Source organism: Leucopleurus acutus (genome assembly GCF_964270905.1).
Source record: "Leucopleurus acutus genome assembly, chromosome: X".
NCBI lineage: Eukaryota > Metazoa > Chordata > Mammalia > Artiodactyla > Delphinidae > Leucopleurus > Leucopleurus acutus.
Window position 1 is genome coordinate 87,602,072 of NC_139148.1, and position 26,505 is coordinate 87,628,576.

Here is a 26,505-nt window from a genome sequence, read left to right on the forward strand (position 1 = left end):
CAGACTGCCTGAGATCAAGTTAGGAAGCTCTGCTAATTATCAGGAAGTAGACATGAAGCTGCTACTTCTTGTCTCAAAGGGAGATGGCTATCATGGAACCCAGACAATCAGACTCTGGTGTTTCAGGCTCCAGGTCTTATCAGTTTCATGAGCAAAGCTGGAGTAAGGCTGGTTTTGATCACAGGCCACATATAAGGTTTCCCTTTCATCTGGCATAAGCCAGAGCTATTCTCCAGGAGGTCCTTATGGGAATCCAAATAATTTTCTAGGGAATGAACTATGCTCTAAAACATGCTATGAAATGTGAGTCCCTATTTGGGGATGGCTATTCTCTAAAACAGTGGGTGACTCTGCAGAACCCTGCTAAGTTATTCATTGATAAGCTGGCACATACACTGTGCTCATCAGATAGCTAAGAAAAGCCCATCTGAGTATCAGCCTAAGTCCTTTGTTAACCCAACCAGAGCTACCCCCAGCTCTGGGCCCCAACGTAATTAGTCATTAGGAAAATATAAAGCAAAACCACAATTAGATACCACTTCACATCCACTAGTATGGCTATAAAAAATACAGTGAGAGTTGGCGAGGATGTGGAGAAATTTGAACCATCCTGCCTTGCTGGTAGGAATGTAAAATGTAGAAACAATCTGACACTTCCTAAAAAGGTTAAACATAGAGTTATCATATGACCGAGCAATTACACTCCTAGGTATATACCCAAGAGAACTGAAAACATATGTCCTCACAAAACTTGTACACACATGTATATAGCAGGATTATTCATAAGAGTCAAAAAGTAAATACAATCCAAATGTCCATCAACTGATGAATGGATAAACAAAAGGTGGTATATCCATACAATGGAATATTATTCAGCCATAAAAAGTAATGAAATACTAATACATGCTAAAACACGGATTAACTGTAAAGTGACTGTGTAAATTACCCTTTCTACTTAGGCAATCACTTCCAAATACGGCTGTACTTTGATATCACCTGGGGAGCTTATGCTGCTCCCTGAGAATCTTTGAGAGTAGGGTACCTGGACTGATGTTTGAAATCAGTTAGAGTAGATGATCTCTAAAATCCCTTATAGCACTAGGAATTGTATGAAATCTATGATAGTGGGTCACCAACACCCACATTTTGGAAGCACAGGCAGTAAGAGAACCAAGCCCAATGAACTGTTGTTCATTAGAACAGGTCTTCCAATTGAACTCTAAGCTGGTTCTTCTCCAAGGCATCTCTCCACCCCACCCGCACCCCCAAGGTTGCATGAAGATATTCATAACAGGAATGAACTATGGCTGAAGGGATAGGTCACACCTGATGCCATCATGCCTATGTGGGTTGCTTTAATAAGAAATCACCCCATTTTGCCACTAGAGTTGACGATAACCAGTCCCTCCCTCTATGACATAGACAAGGTTGGATAGAATGAAGTAATGGACTTCTGACAGTCCCAGGCTTCCTGTTTATCAGTACCTGTGTACTCATAAGCTGATTTAGGTTCAGAGTTAATAATGAGGCTGATTTCTTGTTTACTTGTTTCCCTTAATATTAAAGAACTAAGCTGAATCATGTTCCGGATACTGACCTCCTGCTGGCCTCGTGTAAACGCAACTGAAGAGACACGAAGGTAATACTGTAATTATTTCTCTAGACCTGTTCCACCATTTCCTCCAATGTACCTGCCCACAGTCCCTCAAAGAACAAATCTTTATGATATATATTATTAGGGGAAGTGACTAAGTAGTGTCTACAAGATTAAGGGCAGGGTTGGGGGAGGATGGCCAATTCTACAAGGCAAGTGAATCAGGGAAGAAAAGCATCCTTGGAGGCTTTGGGGAGGGGTCCCCACACCACCTTCTACCACCTGGCTGTGCCTTTTATGACTGCATTGGGACCACCGCAGGCAGAGCCCCAAACACCAAGGAAGAGTATAATTCTTTCTTTAGCCTAAGAACTAACAGTACTTTTAAAGCTTTGGCTCATTTTCCATTTCTAGGAATGTGACCATCATTATCATTGGACTGGACAACTCAGGCAAAACTGTTCTTGTGAAGGCATTCCAGAGACGTAAGGAATTGAGAGTATTAGATCCTGGTTTAGGTCTCCCATGGGTCCCAGCGACCAATGAAACAATCATTCCTTCCTAGCCTTACTTCATGACCCTTGAGTTTCCTCTTTTAAGGTAAACACTTCCACACACACACACACACACACACACACACACACTCTCTCTCTCTCTCTCTCTCTCTCTCTCTGCTCTCCTTGGGTGTTATCAGCCTGTTTATGTAATGCCTGTCACCTGCTCCCTTTATAAGATATCCTAATTGAAGGTCTTCTCCTAATGTCAGTATGAATGAACTCAGACTATGTAAAGCACCACAGTCGATTAGGAAGGATAGCATGTTTGAAAGTGTCTAGTTTCAGAGCTCAATTAAAGTGGAATTTGGTCTAGATAAGAGAGACAAGTGGGGGATGATGAAGAAGTTCAATAACGTGAAACTCTTTGTGACAGTTCATATAGAGGGTTGGAGCTTGAGAAATGGTGTCAGTTCAGAGACGTGCAAGTTTAATACCAAATCTCCAGTTTAATACCTTGACATTTCAAGAAGCCGTTACACAGAATTTCAGGGAGCTACTTTTCCGGTTGTGAAGACACAGCTAACTGCTAGCCAAAGAGCCCAGCACAGTGGTTGGCACAGGATGCCCTCCACTGATTTTTATTAAATAAAAGAAGGGTTATGATGAGGTGGTTGTTTTATATAGGCTGGCAGCAATCTACAAAGTAGAGGAAAGGGCTAACTTGACTCCTCTGCCTCTGGCCTACTTGAAGGCAGCATCAATTTCGTTGAAATACAGCAACAGCCTGCTGGCTGATCTTGCCGTCTGTAGCTGTCTCCCCAGTATTCAGTCCACACAGCTGCCCGAAGGACTTAATGCAAACATCTGATCATGACCCAACCCTGCATGAAACCACTCAATGCCTCCCTGTTGTCATCAAAATAAAACTTAAGTTCCTCAGCTGCACACAAGGAAGGCCCTCCATGATTTGGTCCCTGATTTTTCCAGCTTCATTTCCCATGCTCTGCACATAGGCCCCTTGATGGAGCCAAAACAAATGACTTGCCATTCATCTGCCACTATACCATTCTAGTTCACATGCCCACGCTTTCTGTACATGCTCTCCTGCTACCTAGCATTTCATCCCCTCCATCATCTACCTGCTTAATCAAATGCCTCAAGACACAGCCTAAGCTTGACCTCAGGAAAGCCATCCCTAATGCCCAGCGCCTCCTTCTTCAGCTTCTACTCTATTCTGTGCCTCCCTCGATCATGCACTTATCACAACATCATTGCACAACTGCAAGTCCATCCCCTACACTGTGAGCCCTTGAGGAAAAATAATGGATTTTTTTCAGCTCTGTATCTTCAGTCTCTGTACTTTTAGTACGTTCAGGTAGGTACTCATTCACTTGTGGAATGAATGTTCTCCCTTATTCCACCATTCTCCTCAGGCTACATGTTGCCTCATTCCAACTTTTCCCTCTCTTCCCCTCCCCCCACCCTCAGAGTGGCAGCCCCAAGCACATTTTAGCCAATGGTTCAGCCTGGTATCCCACCTTATGGGCAGCAGACTTGACTGCCTCTCCCAATTCTCTGATTGGCAGAAATGGTAAAAAGGTAAGCAGCACCAAGAAAATCAAGGAGCCAGGGTAAATCACAAAATTACTGATAAAAGTGGGGATAATTTTTAGAGCCCAACTCAGCCCCACCCCTAGATTCCCATCCAGTCTGGGTGGGGCCCGGGAATCTATGTTTTAAGAACTCCCCAGGCCTTTCAATTGGCCAATCAGCTTTGGGAAGCACTCATCTGTAATTAGCCCTATGCTATTTTGCCTATGAGAATAGCATCTGCTTTCCATTCTAATTCCTGGAGGACAGAGCCTGGAGTCTATTTAATTTGTTACTGTATAACTTGCCTTGTGCTTGGTGAATAACTTGGGGCTGATTGATAAACCAATAGGTTTATGGTTGTGACTTCATTCATGGAGAAGTTTTTAATGGCTAAGAAGCAAAGTGCCACTGATGTCACATTCTAAAGAACATCTCAGGCCACCTCTGTCCATGCAGGACTGCCAGAGTCAATCTAGTAGGTTCCTCTGTACCCAAAATGCAATAGCTTGCCCCCCCACCAGCTCCTGCAAATGTTTATGATTGCCAAAAACAGATAATAGCCTAGGGAGGAAGTTCCAATCTACAAGTAGTAACTTGTGTGAATCTCTGAAGACACCAGCTATAAAATATTTGGGGACATAAGCCATTATCATTAACAACATCATTCACTATAACTATTTTGTCTGGCATGGTCATATGGGGCAAGAAACCCAAGCATGAGCACAAGCAGGTGCCCTAAATGAGGGCATTTAAAGCAGTTTCTCTCAAACCCGGCTATACATTTCAATCATCTGGGGAGCTTTAAAAGAAAATGCTGCCTGAGCCCCGCCCCAGATCTATGGCATCAAACTCTCAGAGAATGAGGCCTAATGTCATAGGTTTTAAAAGCTCCACAGGTGATCCTGAAGCATAGTCAGTACTGAGAGCCAAAAATCAGAATCACCTGAAGAGCTTTCACACCAACTGATGTGGGACCTGAAGGTTCAGATATTTTGGCCTGGAGAAGGCCCAGGGAATCAAAATCTTAACAAGCGCACCAGATGATGCTGAGACACAACAGGCATGAATTTTACTGCTCTTTAAGGCAGTGGGTCTCAAAATGTAAGGTGCAGAAGAATCACCTGGGGATTTTGTTAAATGTAGGAGTTTGCTAAACATACAGATGCTTGGGTCCCAAGCCTAGAGATTCTGATTCATTTGGTACAGGGTAGGGCTTAACCATCACCCACATGTAACTCTAAAGCAGACAGTCCCCAAACTATGCTTTATGCAACACTCTGCTAGGGATATAGAAATGGATTCATCTCAGTACCTGTCCTCAGAGTGTTTATAAATTAATAGAGGAAATAAGAGAAATGTAAATTTTCAGGGGACAACTTCTGGTGGCATCTAGAGTTTGCCAACAGTACACTGAATTATTGAAGAAATGGTAAGGTTTCAAGTAAAAAGAAAAAAATGGGGAAAGATAAAGCTTGCACTGATACAGAAAACAAGATTTTAAAATTACCTTTAGAGTTTTAACCTCTTCACTTATTATTTTTAAGTAGTCTAATACATAACAAATAACATATCAAAGCTGTGACTGAAAATTATATGTTCTGTGAAAGCTATAATTAAAAATAAATCATTGACTAACATAACAACAGAAGAGGACATTATGAGATGACATTAAAATGTAATAATATGTACATATACACACATATAGACATGCATACATGTAAATGTGTGTATAATCATACATTTCCAAAGATCTGAAAGCATCCTATTAACTTCTCAGCTAAACGACTTATTCTGGCAATCCTATGGAAAATGTTCCAGGTAGATTTGAAACTATAAATAAGAAGCTACTGATTCTGGTCTTAGAACTCCCAGGTATGAGTGTAGAGAATCTATAAAATCATTTTGCTACTAATATGGGCAGAGAGCTGGGCCAGAACGGTCAGTTCAACAGACTGTAATGTGTCTATGGACTGTCATGCTGAACCACATTTCTCTGGGGGCTGAGTGAGGGGTGGAATGCCCTGTGGGATTGTATGGTCTGGCCATAGCCTTGAAAGGGCAAAGGTATCTGAGTTTGGCATGGTTTCTCAGAGGAGATAGGAGAAGAGGACTTCATACGCTCATCCACAGTAACAGGCACCATAAACATTTACTGAACACCTACTGTGCATAAGGGAATGCAGAGCCCCTCCCTCACAGAGCTTAGATTTTAGCTGGGGAGACAGGACATGCACAGAATGAGGTGAAGGGCCAGTTTAACAGGTCACGTGTTCAAAAAGAGAGAGAAGTGAGAGCTGGACCGGTCAGAGAAGCTTCCTAAAGTAAGTGGTACTTGAGCTGGGCCTTGAAGAAAGGATGCGAGAGAAGAGCGTCCTGTTCATTCATTCATTCACTCATCAAATTCATTCAACAAATATTTATTGAGCACCTGTGTGCCAACCTCTGTGCTTGGCATTATGTATATAACAGTAAGTAAAACTGAAGGGGTTCCTATCCTGTTGCAGTTTATAACCCAGATAAATAAATCATAGAATTTATAACACTGTAATATGTGCTGTGATGGTGGTAAGCCCAGAAGAAAGTGGGGGATGGTGGTGTGAGTTAGAGAAAACTTTCTAGAAGGAACAAGATCTAAATTGATATTTAAAACACAAAATAGGTGTTAACCAAGCAGAGAGTAGTGGAAGAGTGTTCTAACCAGCAGGAATAGCATCTTGTGAAGGCCCAGGGCAAGAAAGAGCATGACAATCATGTGGAGTGGGGGGTAGAGAGGCACATGAATCAAGAAGCACAGGGAGGAAGAGACTGGGTACCAGGGACCCTGGACACCAGTCAGGGAAGAGATGGATCTGGCAGGTTAGGAGGCAAAGGAGTCTGTATTCTACCTTCGGAGCAGTGGGTACTCACGGAAGGTTACTGAGCCAGGAGAGGGTAGCATGAGCAAAGTGCGGTTTAGGAGGATGGATTGGCGAGCATGAGCCAGATGGCAGGATACATTCGTAGGATTCCTCAGGGCAGGCTCTAGTCAAAGTTCAGATCATCGTTTAACAAATTCATCTAACTATAGCCCCATTTTGTTGTTGCTTCTCCTCTCTTCCCCTATGTATAGTACTCCCCAGTAGGACGGGCGGTAGTATGAAACCTGAACTGACCACACTCCTCCTGGATGATTATGAAGTTTCCGTCTACGACCTGAATGGAGACAGGAATGGCCGAGAAATCTGGCCAAGCTACTACTCGCAGGCACATGGACTTGTTTTTGTCCTGGATTCCAGTGACTTAAGCCGCATGCAGGAAGTGAAGGTCATCTTACCACACCTGCTGTCTGATGAAAGAGTGGCCGGGAAACCCATCCTATTGTAAGAGTCTGCCTTTGTGTCCAATTTCCCCTTCCCATTTTGTGCCTTTAGAAGAAGTAGACAGAGGGTTAAGTGGTCCCTGTGTCACATCCAGTTAGACTTCCTCTCCTCTTTGGCTGAGGGGGAGTGGCCCAGTCCTCTGGGGGCTGTTTTCAAGAGCCACTTTCTACCAGGCACTGCCATGGGGGAACCTGTTACCTAACTGTGCAAAGGTAATTTTGAAGGCAAGCATCAGAGGGAAATGGAGAGTAATATCTGGATCTTCCACTGCACCCCCCGCCCCAACCCATCCCTCGACTCTTCCTGAAGACTGCCTTCCTAAATTTGCTTCTTTTTTCTGGCTTCAGTCTTTGACCCTGAGATGATGGCAGAAAACCCCTATTTTGTATATTCAGTGCCAATGGCCTCCTCCCCTGGTAAACTGCCCGAGAGTTATGTAACTAACTCTTACCCCAGGGTGATGATTCAAGTGGCCAGTCAATCCTCACCCCTCCCCCACTCCCTTTTAGCCTTTTTTGTTCCCCGTTAGGACCACCAACCCAAGCATGGACAGAGTTTGGGGGAGGATGTAGAAGCGCCAAATTCGTTCGTATCCCAGTTAGCAATTCTAATTAAAGTTTGATGGTGCAGTGTAGAGGAAGTGAGAAATGAGGCCTGGGGATTATCTCGGATTCAAATTACTTGTGCTATTCTTTCCTCCACTGAGAGTTGGCTAGAAAAATGTCGGGCTCACCGCACTGGGTATGGCTTAAAAGCTAGTCCCTGGATATGTAGCAGCTGTACCAGAATTGGTTGTCCCCCTCTTTCCCTTCTTTTCTTTCCCTTGGCCTCTATCTCAGTTTTACTCTTCCTCTCTTCTTCCCTCCCTCTCTCCAATGCCCGGCTTTAGCCTGGCCAACAAGCAAGACAAGAAGGACGCCTTGCTACTTCGTGATATTACTGAATATCTGCTGCTGGAAAGGCTAACAAACAAGAACCAGTCCCTGTGCCGAGTGGTAAGTGTCTAGCCCTCCCCTCCCTTGTCCTCTCAAGCAAGGCCGATGCCTCCCTTGGCCCATAATCAGCCTCCTATGCCGGGTCTTAGGCAGAGCCTCTCTTTGCCAGGCAACAACTACAGTGATGATTTCTGACTCAACAGTGATAATAAATATCACACTCTTACAACACTTTCACATGTTTTCTCATTAGGCCTGCAAAATAGCTCTTTAGAGTTGGAAGTTTCAATAGCTTCATTTTATGGTTAAGAAAGTTAAGGCTCAGAGACTCTGAGTGACTTGTCCGAGATCACACATCCAAGACATTACACTTGATTAAAGGATCTTAGCTTTTGTACCTTTCATATACCTTCTCAGGAGTGAATGCTGAGAATCTCCTAGGAAGTCTTAAGAGCCTCTCTAGGCACAGCAGAGCTTATGTGCACCTGTGCTCTTTGGCTGAGGGTGACTGGGACTGTGAGCCCCAGGGGTCCCAGGTTGCTGGGCTGGAGCCTTCTCTTTTTGTCACAGGAGCCCTGTTCAGCCATCAAAAACCGCCAGAGAAGGAACCATGAGCCTATAATTGGAGGCCTGCGCTGGCTGTTATCTGCCATTGGGGATAAATATGAAGAGCTGTGTGCTCACCAACAGCCACTCCCATCGAGCATCCCAGCCCCCAAGAGCACCAGAGGCTTTGGGGAAATATGCTCATCAGACAGGTACCAAGCTGTCTCTATTAGGTGTACTGATAAGAATAGATGAAAAAGGGCTTCCCTGGTGGCACAGTGGTTGAGAGTCCGCCTGCTGATGCAGGGGACACGGGTTCGTGTCCCAGTCCGGGAAGATCCCACGTGCCTCGGAGCGGCTAGGCCCGTGAGCCATGGCCGCTGAGCCTGCGCATCCCGAGCCTGTGCTCTGCAACGGGAGAGGCCACAACAGTGAGAGGCCCGCATACCGCAAAAAAAAAAAAAAAAAAAAGAATAGATGCAAAAGTCAGTCTTCAACCTAAGCAGTGAGTTCTGGGAGGGGCATGGATTCTGTGCGGTGCTGAGCAAGTCTCTCAAGATCAGTTGGCCCAAATGGGGTGAGGGCAGTGACCACAAACATACCAACATTGTTAGGTACACCCTCCCCTCGGCACAATTTGAGTGGTCACGTCAGTGGGATAAGTTAAGTCATCAGTATTACATTGTCTCCAAAACAGGGTTTCAATTCCCTGGTTTGTCACAGAGAGGAGAAAAGGAGCACGAGCCCCTTAAGGAGCTTATTGGCAATATTCTATGGCTAAATACCCTGGAGGTGCCCCACATTCTCCGCTTCCTGTTCTCTGATCATCCCAATGATAAGGAAAGATGGGAGGGAACAGGAATATGGAAAAGAAGAAGAAAAATAAAGAAAACGGGGTGATCAAGGTTTTGAGGAATAAAAGGACTAAATGTCCTCTTGTTCTGTTGTCCCTTTAATTGTTCCAAAGACATATGGCAGGGATGAGGGGACAGCTGGATTTGATTAAGGAGCTTGCATCTGTTTTCACTATGGCTTTGTCCTTTCTATCTTCCCCAGCTTCACTACCAGGATGGGAAAGTCCGAAGAAAAAAGACAGCACCTAGGACAACACTCAATGGAACCTAGGCCTCTAAAGCCAATCCTACAGGTAAGTGGCTCACTAAATGTTATTGCCCCAGGGACCAATCCCTGAGCTCTCGGGCACCAACTGACTTTTTTTTCCTTCATCTTCCTGCTATACAGAAAGAAGGTATAACAAGACCTAAAAAGAACACATCAGTAACATTTGCTTTAGACGAACCCAAGGAGGAGGATGAATGTTATGGGGGAAATGGAGCTTGTAACACCACTGAGCCTGGCTACAATCAGAGCCCCCAGCTCCATATGCTGAGAAAGCTTTTTGAAGGTAATCCTGGATCAGTGGTTAGTCAGAGAAGAAAAGATATAAAGGCTTTTCCTCACAATTTATAAAACAGTATTCGTATTTTGAGTCCAAAACTCTTTTCTCATACTATGGTTGGTGGTCAGAAGAAAGATATGTAGATGAAGTGCTTGGGGATCACCCTCTGGCCGTCCAGTATGATGCCCCAAGATCTTTGTTTGGATGGCTATAAGGTTATCTTAAAGGTTATGATTTCCAGTGGTGGAAGTACAAATTGGTACAACCTTTAGGGAGAGTAGTTTGGTTGTATGTCTCCCTCCTGCTCTCCCTCTCTCTCTCAATAGATATATATCTAGAACTTTAAAACTGTGGAAACCCTATGAGCCAATCATCTCATGTCTTGAACTGAAGCCAAAGATAATTACACAAGTACACAAAAAGGATGCTCATGGTTGCTCAATCGTAGCATTGTGTATAACAGCTAAAAGTTGGAAACAAGCTAAATGCCTAATAATAGTGAATGGCTAAATCAATTATGGTGCACCCACACAATGGAATACTATGCAGACCTTAAAAGGGCTAATGTTGACTTATATTTACTGACATGGAAAGTTTTCCACAACCCAAAGTTTTGTTAGAGAAAATGGCAATTGAGAGCACAGCACATACAGCATGATGTGTACACATGCATAGAACATCTGGAGGGGAATCACCGAACACAAGCAGTGGTTTTCTCTAGGGGTAAGATTCTAGGTGATTTTGAGAAGAGCCAAGGTACCTTTCTTTGGATTTTTGTTATTACTGGAAAATTTTTTAATAATCATATATGATTTCTCCCAATATACTAAAGGCACTAAAAAAATCTGTGATGACTTAAAGGCCCATTGTTGTTAATGTCTTCTCCATCTCAGTGTTCCTTGGCCCCAGTCTCCATGACAATAAACTGTCAATATTATAATGTCACTTCTGCTCTCCAAAGGATCTGGCCCTTCAGGCTACCCCAGAGGCTTGGGTTGTTACACCTACACAGAGGGCCCTAGATAGGAACATTGAGGAGGAGAGAGGTACTGCTCTGGGAAGGAGGATGAGAGGTGAGTGGATGGAATCTGGCAGAAGAGTGGAGGAAGTGTCTTTCTAGATGTCAGAATCTACCCTTAAATCTCTGTCCAAAATTGAAATCCATTTTTCATTTCTATAACCTCAGAACCAAGGGCAAAAAAGAGAGAAGACACTGGGGACCTTGGAAAGTAGCTAACACACTCCTCACCTGGATGGACAGGAAGCCTGGTGCTTAGCTTTGCTTGCAGTGACTACCTATTTTCTTTCTTTTTTTAGACTTTTAACAGAGTGCTAAAGAGGAAAATGAAGGGAAGTCAAAAGAAACATCTCATATCCCTCCTTTAGTAAATGGGTTCATCTACAGAACCATTAGGATTATTCAGTTTTTCAATTTCTGTTTGTTAGTACCTCTACAGTCCCCCTACAACTCCACCTACTCTTAACATAATATCCCTGAGAACTCCCATTGTGCCTGTACATCGACATTCGAGCCATAAAATGAATCTTATCCCCACCGAGAGGCTCAAGAACAGTTAGGCGGCATCCGTTTGAGAGTGAAGACAACGTTGGCAAAGAAGATCAGAGCCTTGACGTCTTTGTACCCAGGTGCTCCCGATGAAGTTTGTGAGCAACATGTTGTGGGTGACCAACTGCAGTTGAGCCTTAGAAGTACAGGGACAGTTTAGAATTACATTTTCCCCCTATGTTCTTGGGTGGAAGGGGACTGGCATAAATAAATAGAACTGTTCTGCTGAGAATTATGCTCTGCTGAATCATTTTCAATCATGCCTCTGAAAACAACTCAGTTTTAAATTCCCTACCACCGTCTGAGAAGCCTGGCAACAATTCTTTTGCTGTCCCTTCAGGAATAGCAATTGCTGTCTCTCCTAACACTTAGGTTAGGTATGCAAAAACCGTACGAGCTTAAACACATTCAACTCTCCATCCCAAGGAAGGCAGTAGTAGTGGTGGTAATCATTCTTCACTATTAGTTCAGCTGTTACTTTCACCATCAATACCACAGCCCCCATTTACTGAGTGCCTTCTGGATGTCAGACGCAGCACTAAGCTCTTCACGTTCATTATCTTATTCACAAAAACCTTGGGGGTAGGCAGTATACCTGCCTGCATTTTACAGATGAAGAAACTAAGGGGTAGGGAAGTTAAATAACTTATCCAAGGTCCCACAGCCTGTAAGATGCAGAGCAGGGAACCAAATCCAGATCTGACTCTAGAGCTACTTTAGGCCAGAAAGATCTGCTTATGCTTTGCTCAAACTCTACCCAGAAAGAGAAAGCTATACCCAGGAAAGATGCTGAAGCCTCACCACGCCCATGTCAGAACTACGTTGACAGCAATAAGCACACCCATGGTAGTGGCAGACACGGGTGAGTGAGCACTTCCATTCTGCCAGACGCTGGGCTAAGTGGTTTACATACATTACTGCCTTGCATCGTCACAAGCCTATGAGGTCGGTTCTATTATCATCATCTTGCAGAGGCAGAAATTAATGTTCAGAGAGGTCAAATCATTTACCCCAGGGCACCCATTAGGAAATGGCAGAACTGGTTTTCAAACTAAGCTCCAACTCCATAACTCATGCTCTTAATTCCTACCCTATATGGTCTCACCAGGCAGTATAAACCAACTAGCCTATAATTGTTTCTGAGAGATAGAAACCTGGCACATAAAGGATCAGTCTCACAACCCCTTCTGGAGGGCCTGACACTGTCAAAGACTGCAGCATTTGTTTTATGCATTGCATATGGCCTCATGTCCAAGAGGATCACCCCAGGCACTTTGTGGGTCTTTGACAGGATTCTGACTAAGGCTCAGCTTATTAGTCATGGAGCTGGAAGGAACCTTACACCTCTAGTCCAACCCCAGTTGTTATACAGATTAGGAATTTGGTACAGAAAGGTTAAGTGACTTGCCCATGACTGTAGAGCGATCACTGACAGACATGCTCCTAAAATCCAGATCTCCTGCATGCCCAAGCCAGTGTGCTATCTTCCATGCCCCAATGTACTACACCCTCTCTGGGGCTTCTCTGGCCACTCTTGACCCACCTACTTTCCTCCAATTTGCCCAATAAATATCACTGGAGAATTCTGCTGACAATCATTCTCACCCAGGGACGCAGCAAATCTCTCTACTGAAGAACAGTTTTATCAGGCAGGAGACTATAATTCAACAAACCAAGGTTCTTCAGAAAATTGGACCACCCACATTTCTCTATATGGCATGTATGTCTATGAGGCAGGCATACTTTCTCAGCCAAGAGAGAAGGAAAAGTATGGCTAAAAGGGTGTGGGAATGCTATCTATGAATATGGGCAGGGTGGAGAATTTAGGTTGAAACGACCTCTGACAAAACTGAATTTCAGTATATTGGCATACTTCCCTTTGTACAATATATGTGTTCCTGGGTGTCAACCAAATTTTCCTACATAAAATCTATCAACCAAAATTATTTAAAGAGGGCTTCCCTGGTGGCAGAATGGTTAAGAATCTGCCTGCCAATGTAGGGGACACAAGTTCCAGCCCTGGTCCGGGAAGATCCCACATGCTGTGGAGCAACTAAGCCTGCGTGCCACAACCACTGAGCCTGCACTCTAGAGCCCGCGAGCCACAATTACTGAACCCTGCGTGCTACAACTACTGAAGCCCACACGCCTAGAGCCCATGCTCTGTAACGAGAAGCCACCACAATGAGAAGCCCACGCACCTCAACGAAGAGTAGCCCCCGCTCGCCACAACTCAAGAAAGCGCACAGGCAGCAATGAAGACCCAACGCAGCAATCAATCAATCAATAATAAAATGAATAAATAATAAAATGATTAATAAATAAAAATTTAAAGAATATCCCCCAATACAGCCAGCATACTTATTTAACATCTTTACTGAAGTATAGTTGCTTTACAATGTTTAGTTGCTGCTGTATAACAAAGTGAATCAGCTATATGTATATATATATCCCCATATCCCCTCCCTCTTCTGTCTCCCTCCCACCCTCCCCATCCCACCCCTCCAGGTGGTCACAAAGCACCGAGCTGATCTCCCTGTGCAATGCGGCTGCTTCCCATTAGCTATCTACTTTACATTTGGTAGAGTATGTATGTCAACGCTATTTTCTCACTTCGTCCCAGTTTACCCTTCCCCCTTCCTGTGTCAAGTGCATTCTCTACATCTGTCTTTATTCCTATCCTGCCCCTAGGTTCTTCAGAACCATTTTTTTCCCTTAGATTCCATATATATGTTTTAGCATACGATATTTGTGTTTCTCTTCCTGACTTACTTCACTCTGTATGACAGACTCTAGGTCCATCCACCTCACTACAAATAACTCAATTTCATTTCTTTTTATGGCTGAGTAATATTCCACTGTACAATGTGCCACACCTTCTTTATTCATTCATCTGTTGATGGACACTTAGGTTGCTTCCATGTCCTGGCTATTGTAAACAGTGCTGCAAAGAACACTGTGGTACATGACTCTTTTTGAATTGTGGTTTCTCAGGGTATATGCCCAGGAGTGGGATTGCTGGGTCATATGGTAGTTCTATTTGTAGCTTCTTAAGGAACCTCCATACTGTTCTCCATTGTGGCTGTATCAATTTACATTCCCACCAACAGTGCAAGAGGGTTCCCTTTTCTCCACACCCTCTCCAGCATTTATTGTTTCTAGATTTTTGGATGATGGCCATTCGGACCAGTGTGAAGTGATACCTGATTGTAGTTTTGATTTGCATTTCTCTAATGATTAGTGATGTTGAGCATTCTTTCATGTGTTTGTTGGCAGTCTGCATATCTTCTTTGGAGAAATGTCTATTTAGGTCTTCTGCCCATTTTTGGATTGGGCTGTTTGTTTTTTTGATATTGAGCTGCATGAGCTGCTTGTAAATTTTGGAGATTAATCCTCTGTCAGCTGCTTCATTTGCAAATATTTTCTCTCATTCTGAGGGTTGTCTTTTGGTCTTGTTTATGGTTTCCTTTGCTGTGCAAAAGCTTTGAAGTTTCATTAGGTCCCATTTGTTTATTTTTGTTTTTATTTCCATTTCTCTAGGAGGTGGGTCAAAAGGATCTTCCTGTGATTTATGTCATAGAGTGTTCTGCCTATGTTTTCCTCTGAGAGTTTTATAGTGTCTGGCCTTACATTTAGGTCTTTAATCCATTTTGAGTTTATTTTTGTGTATGGTGTTAAGGAGTGTTCTAATTTCATTCTTTTACATGTAGCTGTCCAGTTTTCCCAGCACCACTTATTGAAGAGGCTGTCTTTTCTCCACTGTATACTCTAGCCTCCTTTATCAAAGATAAGGTGACCAAAGGTGCATGGGTTTATCTCTGGGCTTTCTATCCTGTTCCATTGATCTATATTTCTGTTTTTGTGACAGTACCATACTGTCTTGATTACTGTAGCTTGTAGTATAGTCTTAAGTCCAGGAGCCTGATTCCTCCGGCTCCATTTTTCTTTCTCAAGATTGCTTTGGCTATTCGGGGTCTTTTGTGTTTCCATACAAATTGTGAACTTTTTTGTTCTAGTTCTGTGAAAAATGCCATAGGTGGTTTGATGGGAATTGCATTGAATCTATAGTCATTTTCACAATGTTGATTCTTCCAATCCAAGAACATGGTATATATCCCTCCATCTGTTTGTATCATCTTTAATTTCTTTCATCAGTGTCTTATAGTTTCCTGCATACAGGTCTTTTTTCTCCTTAGGTAGGTCTATTCCTAGGTATTTTATTCTTTTTGTTGCAATGGTAAATGGGAGTGTTTCTTTAATTTCTCTTTCATATTTTTCATCATTAGTGTATTCTTATTTATTTTTGAGTGAATAGTTTTGTTGCTGCAGGCTGTTACCATACTCCAAACCCCTTATCAAGCTGGGTGGCCAAGCAATTTCCCCCAGTGAAGACTGGAATAAGAGTATGTACCTCACGGGCTTGTTGGGCGAATCAAAGGGGACAATCCAGAGCAAAATGCTTAGCAGAGTGCCTGGCACATAAGTAGCTCATGAAATGTTAGCTACTATTATTATGATTAGGGGAGGATCTTAGATCATTAGATAGCTATACCCCCTTTCTGAGAGAAGTATCCTCTTTTCTGCAAAGAACAACCCAAAGAGAGATGTCTTAGATTCTAAAATACAAATAGTATAGGGATCTAGGGTAACTATAACCACTGCCAAGCAATGATTCCCAGGTTTGAGAATCCTAAACCTGCCAAAGAAGTCTTACAAATCTGTCTTAGCGTGGCAGCCCAGGAACCAAGATCAGTGAGAGTTTCTTGAGCCTTGAGGGTAAATTTTCTTTCAGGCAAGCGGTTGCCTTGGAGTTTCTCTCATTGTCAAGGTCTTGGCCTCCCTCCTCCAGGACTTTTAAAGTCTAGCTCCTGTCAGAGACACTTTGAACATATAACCCTGGCCCATCATTCAACAAGCCCCATGTGGCTCCGGATACTTGTCCACTTTGTCTTGAAAGACAGGTCTGGGTTTTCAGACTAGAGAATTCCATATGTATAGGTAGAGGTGTCCCTCTGCTCTGAATGGTTTTTACTCCTGAAATCTTGTTACTACTCTTCATATACTGTTTCTACCCACCGTGTATTGCCCAATCAGTAAGGTTGGTATCCAGTATGATCTGCAGAACATGGGTCAGAGATTCAGTACACCATAAGGGTTAAGGAAGAACTGTGGTAATTTAGGGTTGGAGATGGAAACCAGGAATAACTAACCTAGTCACAAATCCCATGGAGATTTGAGTGTCTGGGCCATCCCAGTGGTGTTTCTAATATCACTCTTCCCTCCCAGTATCCTATTAAAAATCACTCGTTTTTAAGGCAGTTGCAACTGGCAAGACGTAACCAAATACACCGAACACAACACCACTCAGGAGAATTTTGCCAGTTAGCATCCTTAACTATAAAACACCATTGGCTATGGGTGGAGTAGCGCTCATGCCTGGACTCACTGCTTTGTCACTCACCCCTGTAAACCCTTTATTGGATGGGCCAAACTTGGATTTCTGACAGGAAGGGGTGTAGAGAACAGGAGCTCTATCGCCCAGCTTTCCAGCACTTGAAACCATCCCCCATCCCACTTTATTTTCACAGGTGTGCCTAAAAGAACTGCAGCCATGGCGCCCCGACCTGTGCCTTATTCCTTTAGCTATAATAATCCATCCTCCCACTCCTCCTTGCCTTTTCTTCCATATCAAGTTACGTGGGAAACACAGGTGGAGTTGTTATCCCAGGCAAGAGAGAAAGCAGGAGGAACTTCCTGCTGTTGGCAGGGAGATAGTATCAGCTGAGGGTCGTGGGAGTCAGGGGGCTTGTACTTCCACTCCAGTGCCCCTGAAGTGCCCAGCTCAGGTTCAGGGAGCCCGGGAGGCTCTGCTGTCAGGTGCCGGGCAGAACGATGTTAACAAAGCCTCAAACTGCGCTGTTCTATGATGACTCAAGAATCCCACGCAATCCCACGCTCCTGCCAGTCACCACTTCCAGGAGCTAAAATAGACCTCTGATGCTAAGAGACAGCAGCCCTTTTATATCTGCTCAGAAAAATGAGCCCAGCCCTAAGAACGATCCTGCTATTCAATACAATGGAATGTTATACGGCCATTAAAGATGCAAACTATGCACACTGTGCAGGTGGGAAGCAGAATGCGAAATAATGTTACATGAAAACAGCAAAGTAGGAAATAGGTACACATGCCAATCACAACTATGGAAAACACACATCAAAGAGTTCATCCCTAAAGAACCAAAGAAAATGAAGAGCACCACAGTCCTTTGAGTTTCCACCCCCCCCCACATACACACCACCTTTTATTATAATACACTTTTTTAAAACTGTCATGCTGGTCATGCTAGGTTACTGAGGCACCTGTCTTTTAAGTGACACAGGAGTTAACTCTGCAGATCATTTAATTCAGGGAATAAAGAAGAACTGAATGCTAAGGGGGCTGGTGCTTTAAAATGACTGGATTCTTCATCTTCCCACGCCCCTTCTCAAGATCAGGGCACGTTATCATTTCAGGTTTAGCACTCCAATGAGAAATTCCTTCAAAACACCTAGCCCACCAAACTCTAAGATGGGAGTTTAAGGAAACATGTATTTGGACCTCTCTGAAGTCGGACTGCTGTGTTTTGAACTAAGCTAGCTTATATGGAGAGAAAGGAACTGTTTTTTGATAGGCTGACAGAAATTCCTTATTGAAAAAGAATTGCTAAATGCTCTCCCCCAACCCCACCCCTTGTCACCTTGTCACTGGTAGTGCTTAGAGTTAGCCAAACATCTAGCACATATTTGGGTGTCTGGGTGAGCACTATTCTCTTTCTGGGGTCCTGGCTTCAACACCTGCCCAGACTTGGTTTTTCTAGAATTAGCTTCCAATCAGTATGTTTAGTTTTTAAAAGACTATGTGTAGATATTTTTTAAAACTTTGTATTTTGAAATAATTTTAGATTTACAGAGGAGTTGTAAATATAGTACAAAGAGTTCCTAGATACCCTTCACCCAGCTTCCCCTAAGGTTAACACCTCATATAACTCTGGTATATTGATCAAAACTATGACATTAATGTTAGCACAATACTATTTACTAAACTACAGGGCTTCCCTGGTGGCGCAGTGGTTGAGAGTCCGCCTGACGATGCAGGGGATACGGGTTCATGCCCCGGTCCAGGAAGATCCCACATGCCGCGGAGCGGCTGGGCCCGTGAGCCATGGCCGCTGAGCCTGCGCATCCGGAGCCTGTGCTCCGCAATGCGAGAGGCCACAACAGTGAGAGGCCCGCATACCGCAAAAAAACAAAAAACAAAAAACAAAAACTATTTACTAAACTACAGACTTCATTCATATTTCACCAGTTTTTCCACTAATGTCCTTCTTCTGTGCAGGATCCAATCCAGGATCCCATGTAGTGATTATATATAGAATGTTTAGTTAAAAAAAAACACCCCTAGAAACAAGTTTCCTTTTAGGAGGTGGAACAGGTAAGCCAGTAGGTGTCTGGGCAATTTATGATCCTGAGCTATTCTACCCAGAAGGGAACTCTATCACTTCTGTACCAAAGCCCTTAATTCAGAACACCTCATCATGGTTATTTTCAGAAAACATGTCTTACATCAGCACTTCTCACAGTAGTACAAAGGGATTTGACAAGTGGGTTATTTTAGCAACCAATATTATGAGGGTGACAAAATGAGCAGGATGGCCTTATCTGTTTCCTATGTGTCATTTTTCTTCAAACTGTATTGAAACTTTTTACTAGAAGCTGTAATATTTGAGTGTAACATAAATGCTGAGAAACACCCACACCAACAGGGAAGGTACTCTTTCCAATGTGTGTTTGGTTTTGTTTGCCTGAAATTAAGTATTGAAATCTTACAAAAACCAAATTGATTAGGTTATTTTGACTCGTTAATCTTGAGAGGAAAGGGAAAGCAGGCTATAACATCCATTTATTCCTTCAACAAATAATCGGATAATCAAGAATAACTCCCCCCTTAATCCATGCCAACTATGTGCCAGGCAATTTGCAAAGTGCTTTACAAATATTGTTTCCAGAGGATTTAAGAGGTTAAGTAACTCACCCAAGGTCACACAGCATAGAGTGATGGAGCCAGAATTCAAGGCTGGGTCAGCCTGATTCCAGAGCTGGTCGTCTTGGCCAGTACGCTATATTGCCGCTCTGAGCACCTGCTCCATTTCAGTCACTGCGCTGGGTGCTAGACAGAGATACAACACTGAACAGCCCTTATTCCCTCAAATCTTACAGTCTAGTTGGAGGAGAGAGACCATTAAAGAGCTAAGTAACAGCCCTCTCTTCTTAGGTATTCCTTGGATTGGTTACAAGTTAAGGTGATCAGTAAATGCAATCAGTGAATCCCAACACCTTTATATATTTAAATTCCTTTTTTAGGTCCTCAGAGAAAAGTCCTTTCCCCTCTGTGTACCCTGAGGATCCCTAACAGTTAGGAATGAACTTGAGGATACTGACATGTTCCTCTATTTTGTGGCTCTGGGCTAGATGTCAGCATTGCACACACACACCCCCACCCTGCCACTTAGTCTCCTTTGATGAGAAACAATGGGAACTATAATGTGCAGATACATATAATGATGAAATCAAATCAGCTGATGGAAATTTTTAAAGTCTGGGACACAATAATTATATTCCATTTCAACTGTCTTTTCACACTTGCATTAATTGGTGAGCTCTAAGGGAGCTTCAACTGGTTCATGACTATATGGCATTCCATTTTGAAATATATTTCTTAGAAAAATGACAATGATGACCCTGTAAATTATAAACTGGCAACGTGATTTTAAAAGTGAAGGGCTGGAAGACTTAAATCTCAGCAAATGACAATCATTCTCTTCTCTCTCCCAGCCTCCAAACAATCAAATACCCTAACCCTGTGGTTTTCGAGGCTGGCTGCATATGGGAATCACTGGGGAAACTTCAAAATTACCAATGCCTGTGTCCCACCCCCAGAGACTGTGAAGACTTAATTGATCTGGGGTGTGGCCTGGGTTTTGGAAGTTTTAAAAGAACCCCAGGGGATTTTAATGTGCAGACAAGTTTGGGAACCACAGCCCTAATCGGAGGATCATAACCCTGGCTGCACATTAGAATCATCTTCGGGGCATCTTTAAAAAGTCCAGATGCTTGGGCCACATCCCAGACCAATTAAATTAGAAGATGTGGGGGTAGTGCTCAAGTCCCAGGAACCAGGATTTTTTGAGAAGGATTTTTCAAACAACCAGGATTTTTTGAACTCCCAGAGGAGTTCAATGTGCAGCCAAGGCTGAGAAGCACGGCCGTAGGTGCAACTCCACACTTGCAATAAGGGCAAAGGCAAAATTTGCACTCAGACGTTCAGCAACTCTAAGATGAGCCTAATGTGAAGAAGCCAGTTCTAGAAGCCAGGTGGGAAGCAGGCTGAGGACAAACCCTTAGAACAACTGTCCTACTTTAATATTAAAATGAGCTCACTTTTCTCTTGCCATGTATGAGGGTCAACTTTTAAGGCTTGTCTAGGATCACTAGTAACTGATGGTATCTAAGCCCCACTCCCTACCACACCCACCAAAATAACTGCAGAAAGAATGGGAAATAAAGTACTTTAAAGGGATGAAAACCTTTGCAAAGGGCTGCAAACCACTGCTCAGAGACCCTGCATGGATGTAGACAAGGAAGAAGCAGAAAAGCAAGCTATTTGACCTACGTATTATCCAACTAGTTAGTTTTTACCTGCAACTTCATGTGCATTTTTACTCACCAAGCCAAACTCTGGGCTTGGAGGAAAAAAGCCCTAGACCATGATTCTCAGCCTTACCTACACATTAGAGACATCTAGGGAGCTTTTAAAATAATGAGGCTAGGGCCACACCCAAAGTGAATTAAATCAATCTCTGAGGGGATGACATCCAGGAATCTCTGTTTTAAAAGGTCCCCAGAAAAAAAAAAAAAAAGGTCCCCAGGTGAAAAGGTGAGGGAGAGGGATAAACTAGGAGGTTGGGATTAACATATACACACCACCATGTATAAACTAGATAATCAACAAGGACCTACTGTATAGCACAGGGAACTCTACTCAATATTCTGTAATAACCTATATGGGAAAAGAATCTGAAAAAGAATGGATATATGTATATGTATAACTAAATCACTTTTCTGTACACCTGAAACTAACATAACACTGTAAATCAACTATACTCCAATATAAAATAAACATTTTTAAAAATACATATCTTAAATAAAAATACTTTTAAAAGTAAAAATTGCTTAAAAATGCTAAAAAAAAAAAAAAAGGTCCCCAGGTGATTCTAATGTTGCAACTGTAAAACAAAGAATATTGCCCACCATCCAGTTCTACCTACAGTACACCCTGAAAGGAATGCAGAGCGAAGATCAAGAATGAGGCACTCTGCTCTGGGAAAACAGGCAGAACAAGCCCTCAGTTACAATATCTTCAGGAAAAATTTTTATGAACCCAGATTCTTGCATCTTCCCATACTTAGAAAAGCACTAAAATCATTAGCTAAGATGTCTGTTCCTCGTGACTAGCAGCAACCTTCTACCAGGATGTGTGCTTGGTTGCACATATCCCCTTCGCCAAAATCACATACATGCTGACCTCCCTCCTTACCTCTTTGGAGCAGTTCCTCAGAGCTCTCTGATAGGCTGTCTCCCGGGCTTTAGTCCTCAGTTAAGTCCCCAAATAAAACTGAACTCACAGCTCTCAAGTTATGCGTTTTTATTTCAGTTGACACAACCAAGGCTGAGAACTGTCACTCTAAACCAGTGGTTCTCAAACTTGAGTGTGCATCAGAGTCACCTGGAGGGCACATTAAATAAAACACACATAGCTGGGCCTCACCCTCAGAGGTTCTGATCCAGTTAGGGTGGAACCTGAAAGTCTGCATTTCTAACAGGCTCCTAGGTGATGCCAATGCTGTTGGTCCAGGGACCACACTTTGAAAGGTAGAGCCCCCCGTGGACCACTGGTTCTCAGCCTTGGCTGCACATGAGAATCACTGGTGGGCATTTAAAAAATACTGATGTCTGAGCCCCTCCCTAAACCAATTAAATTGTAATGTCTGAGGCCCAGGGATCAGCGTTTTTAAAGGTGATACAAATGTGCACTGAGGCTTGTGATCCACTGCCCTAGACCTAGATATTTTACAGCTGGAAGAGATCATTTAGTATAAACCCTTAAATTTCCTGAGAATTTATAGCTACTTTAGCTACTACTGGTCCAGATGTCCCAATCCCAATTTCCACTATTCTTCCTTAATCATTACTGTGTATTAACAATGGGGATTGTAAATTAACTATACTTCAATAAAATTAAAAATAATAATTAAAAAAACAATGTGACCAATTTAGGGTGACCAACTTGTTGTCCTGGTTTGCTTAGGACGCTCCTGGTTTTAGCACCGAAAGTTCCAGATTCAGAGTAAATCGGGACAGTTGGTCACTGTGGTAATGTTTTACAGCTCACAGATTGGAATACAGTACTATTAGATTTTTTTATTTTTTCTGTACGCGGGCCTCTCACTGTTGTGGCCTCTCCCGTTGTGGAGCAAGGCTCCGGACGCGCAGGCTCAGCGGCCATGGCTCACGGGCCCAGCCGCTCCGCGGCATGTGGGATCTTCCCGGACCGGGGCACGAACCCGTGTCCCCTGCATCGGCAGGCGGACTCTCAACCACTGCGCCACCAGGGAAGCCCAGTACTATTAGATTTTGCTTCTAACATCCAGCATCCATCCTCCACTAAAAGGAACCAGGGCTCCTTGGAAACAGCTGATTCCAGGACTAGGGCAGAGAAATGTATGGTGAGCCTAGGAATTTTCTGTCAGAATCTAAGGAAGTGCTCAAAGACTCATGGAAGCATGTCAAAAGGACTAAAGGGACTCCCACTGGCCAAACTGGAGAAAATCTGAGCATTACAAAGAAAATGCTGAACTGAATGTAAAGCACTGAATTTACATTAAGAAAAACATAGAATTAAGTGACTTCCAAAACAATAAGTAAAACTACTTCTCTACTATTGGAAGTAACTATTACATCAACTTGCTCTGAAAATTGGTATTCGAGGGAAAAGAATTAGGCCTTTACATGATCTTTTTGGTTCATATCCTATAGATGAGAAAAAGCTCATCTTTACAGAAGAATGCCAGCTAAGAAACATAGACTGGATGATAGAATTAGGAAATCACCATCTTGCAACCCCTGATTAAATGACAAAGTCAGGAAATACATTTTAAAAATTAGAAAAACAAATTACTGAGTGAGGAAACAGGAATTGATGGATGCTGAAATTTTAGGTGAGAGGTTATTGGGGAACAGGACAGTCACATGGTACCAAAGTAACACCCCAGATTTCTTGCTAATTAGGAAGAGAAAATTAAAATTACATGGAGAGTTCTGAGGGCCACCACCTTAACCATCACCTTTACTAAGAGTGGACAACTGCCATTATGTACCACTGGATGGGATGCTACATGAAGTACACAGCATTATTTATGAAGCATACTTATCAAAACTGAATCTAATCAAGCCTCTGGACCTAACAACTTCCAGTTTACAGGAAACTCAGGTGCTGGAAGGGAAAGCTAAACACCATCATAAGAAAACAAACCATCCTGGTTTACCCAGGACTGAGGACTGTCCAGGATGCAGGATCAGTGTTAAACCAAGAGAGTCCCAGGAAAACTAGGACGGTTGGGCACACACACAACAGTCAGAAAGATTCATAAGTGGGGCAGACCTGGTCTCTAAAAGTCAGTGATTAACAAAAAGTGGGGAGACTGTTCTAGATTAAAAGACACTAAAGAGAGACCACACTCAAATGCAACATGTGAACTGGCCATAAAAGACTTCAGGGGACAGCTGGGGAAATCTGAATATAGAGCCGTACTACTCAGCTAGCCCACAGATGTAAATGAACCAGGTCACTAATCACACTATTTAATCTGGCTGACATATTTTTGGTAAGAAAACTTCCTCAATGAAGGATGTGGTGCACTGATACACACTCTGGTACAAGCTCCTTATCTCCCTCTGAACCATCAAGCAGTTTGCAGACCACACGTTGGGAAGCACTGTACTAGATAATGGATAACACTAGCAAAGATCACTGAGGTACTGTTAATTTCTTTTTTAGCTGGGCTTACGGTATTATGGTTATGTAGAAAAATGTCCTTACACTTAGAAGATGGATGCTGAGACGTTTAAAGGTGAAGTGCCATGGTGTCTACCACTTACTTTCAAATGGTTTATCAAAGAATAGATACACACACAGATAAAGCAAATATGGCAAAATGTTAACATTTGTTGAATCCTGGCGGTGGGTATACTGGTGTTCATTGTATTATTCTTTCAACTTTCTTGTATGCCTAAAACTTTTCATTATAGAAATGACGAAAGCATAATTCTAAGATCATCTTACTTACAAGGTGTAACACTAACAGAATTACCTGGAAGCTGATTACCTACAGCTAATCCTATATTTATTCATCAGATATTCCTTAGGGGATAGCTAAGTTAAAAATAGAAAAATGAGTCGAGTTAGCCAAAAGAAAAAAGCACATTCCCAGCTGAGGAAACAGAATGAGAAAGGACCAGAATGGAAAAAAAAATTATCTTTTTCAAGGAAAGGAACTCAATGTGTATAGAAAAATGAGGGTACCCAGATTATGAAGGGGCTTTGAGGCTTCATGAAGAATCTGAGACTTAATTTTAAAGGCAAGAAGGAGCCCATAACAGACAGATTTCAAGCACCAGAGAAACACAATGAGACTGGCATTTTAGAAAACTCACTGTGGCTGTAGAGAACAGAATGGATGGGGGTAAGAATGAAGACAGCAGCACAAGTTAAGAACATGGCCCTTTCAGTAAATAATCTGGTGAGAGATGATGGTAACTTGTAGGGATGGAGACTTGGTGATACACTGCATGTGGGCAGAGGGTATGGGAAAAGAAGGACTCAGATATAATTCCCAGGCTTCTGGCTTGAGTGACCAAGTAGATTGGAGTCTGTCATACAGAGTGAAGTAAGTCAGAAAGAGAAAGACAAATACTGTATGCTAACACATATATATGGAATCTAAAAAAAAAAAAAAAGAAAGGAAGAAACTGGTCAGAAGAACCTAGGGGCAAGATGGAATAAAGATGCAGACCTACTATAGAATGGACTTGAGGATGTGGGGAGGGGGAAGGGTAAGCTGGGAGAAAGTGAGAGAGTGGCATGGACATATATACACTACCAAAATAGAGAGTTAGTCGGAAGCAGCCGCATAGCACAGGGAGATCAGCTCAGTGCTTTGTGACCACCTGGAGGGATGGGATAGGGAGGGTGGGAGGGAGGGAGATGCAAGAGGGAAGAGATATGGGGACATATGTATATGTATAACAGATTCACTTTGAAAGCAGAAACTAACACAGCATTGTAAAGCAATTATACTCCAATAAAGATGTAAAAAAAAAGATTGGAAATATAGGAGCAAGAACAGGTTTGGGGGAAAGATGTGAAGCATGCAACATTAGATATGTTGATTTCAGAGTACCTAGAAGATATCCAGGTGGAATCCACCTTGTCGGCAGTTGGATATGAGAATGAGAAAGATAACTCCAACTTCCGGTTTACATAACTAATAGATGGGATTGCCATTTACAGATATAGGCAACAAAGGAGGAGAAAATAAAAGTCACTTTTCATTTATGTTTTACATTAAGGTTTTTCAGCTATAAAAATAATATAATATTATTTATATAAAATAAACTAGGGAAATGGAAACATAATGTATATAATATACAAATATATATTATTTACATAAAATGAAAAATAGGGAAATGGGAATAAAACTTATCTGACTACCATTAATCAACATTTTTTTGTCATTTTAGATTATTTCCTTCTAATATTTTTTACATGGATATTTATATAGTAGCTTTAAGAGCCATATTTTTCTGAGAAAGGGGCTTCTCTAGAGGTATTTAGGATTGAGAAAAATTAAAAACACTAGC

The 26,505-nt window shown here is 42.6% G+C and overlaps 2 protein-coding genes across 2 annotated transcripts in view; one reads left to right on the top strand and one right to left on the bottom strand.

Annotated features, from left to right (window-relative positions):
* TRMT2B (tRNA methyltransferase 2 homolog B) overlaps nt 1–26,505 on the bottom strand; it is a gene marked incomplete at its 5' end in the record, with an annotated part of 86,232 nt that overhangs the window by 24,891 nt on the left and 34,836 nt on the right.
* Nucleotides 1,581–26,129, top strand: ARL13A (ARF like GTPase 13A; the record flags this gene model as incomplete). The annotated part of the gene is made up of 8 exons (XM_082865122.1): nt 1,581–1,639; nt 2,009–2,079; nt 6,794–7,043; nt 7,933–8,038; nt 8,549–8,736; nt 9,581–9,671; nt 9,767–9,929; nt 26,041–26,129. 8 exons carry the CDS (start codon nt 1,581–1,583, stop codon nt 26,127–26,129), a joined length of 1,017 nt encoding a protein of 338 aa, XP_082721248.1.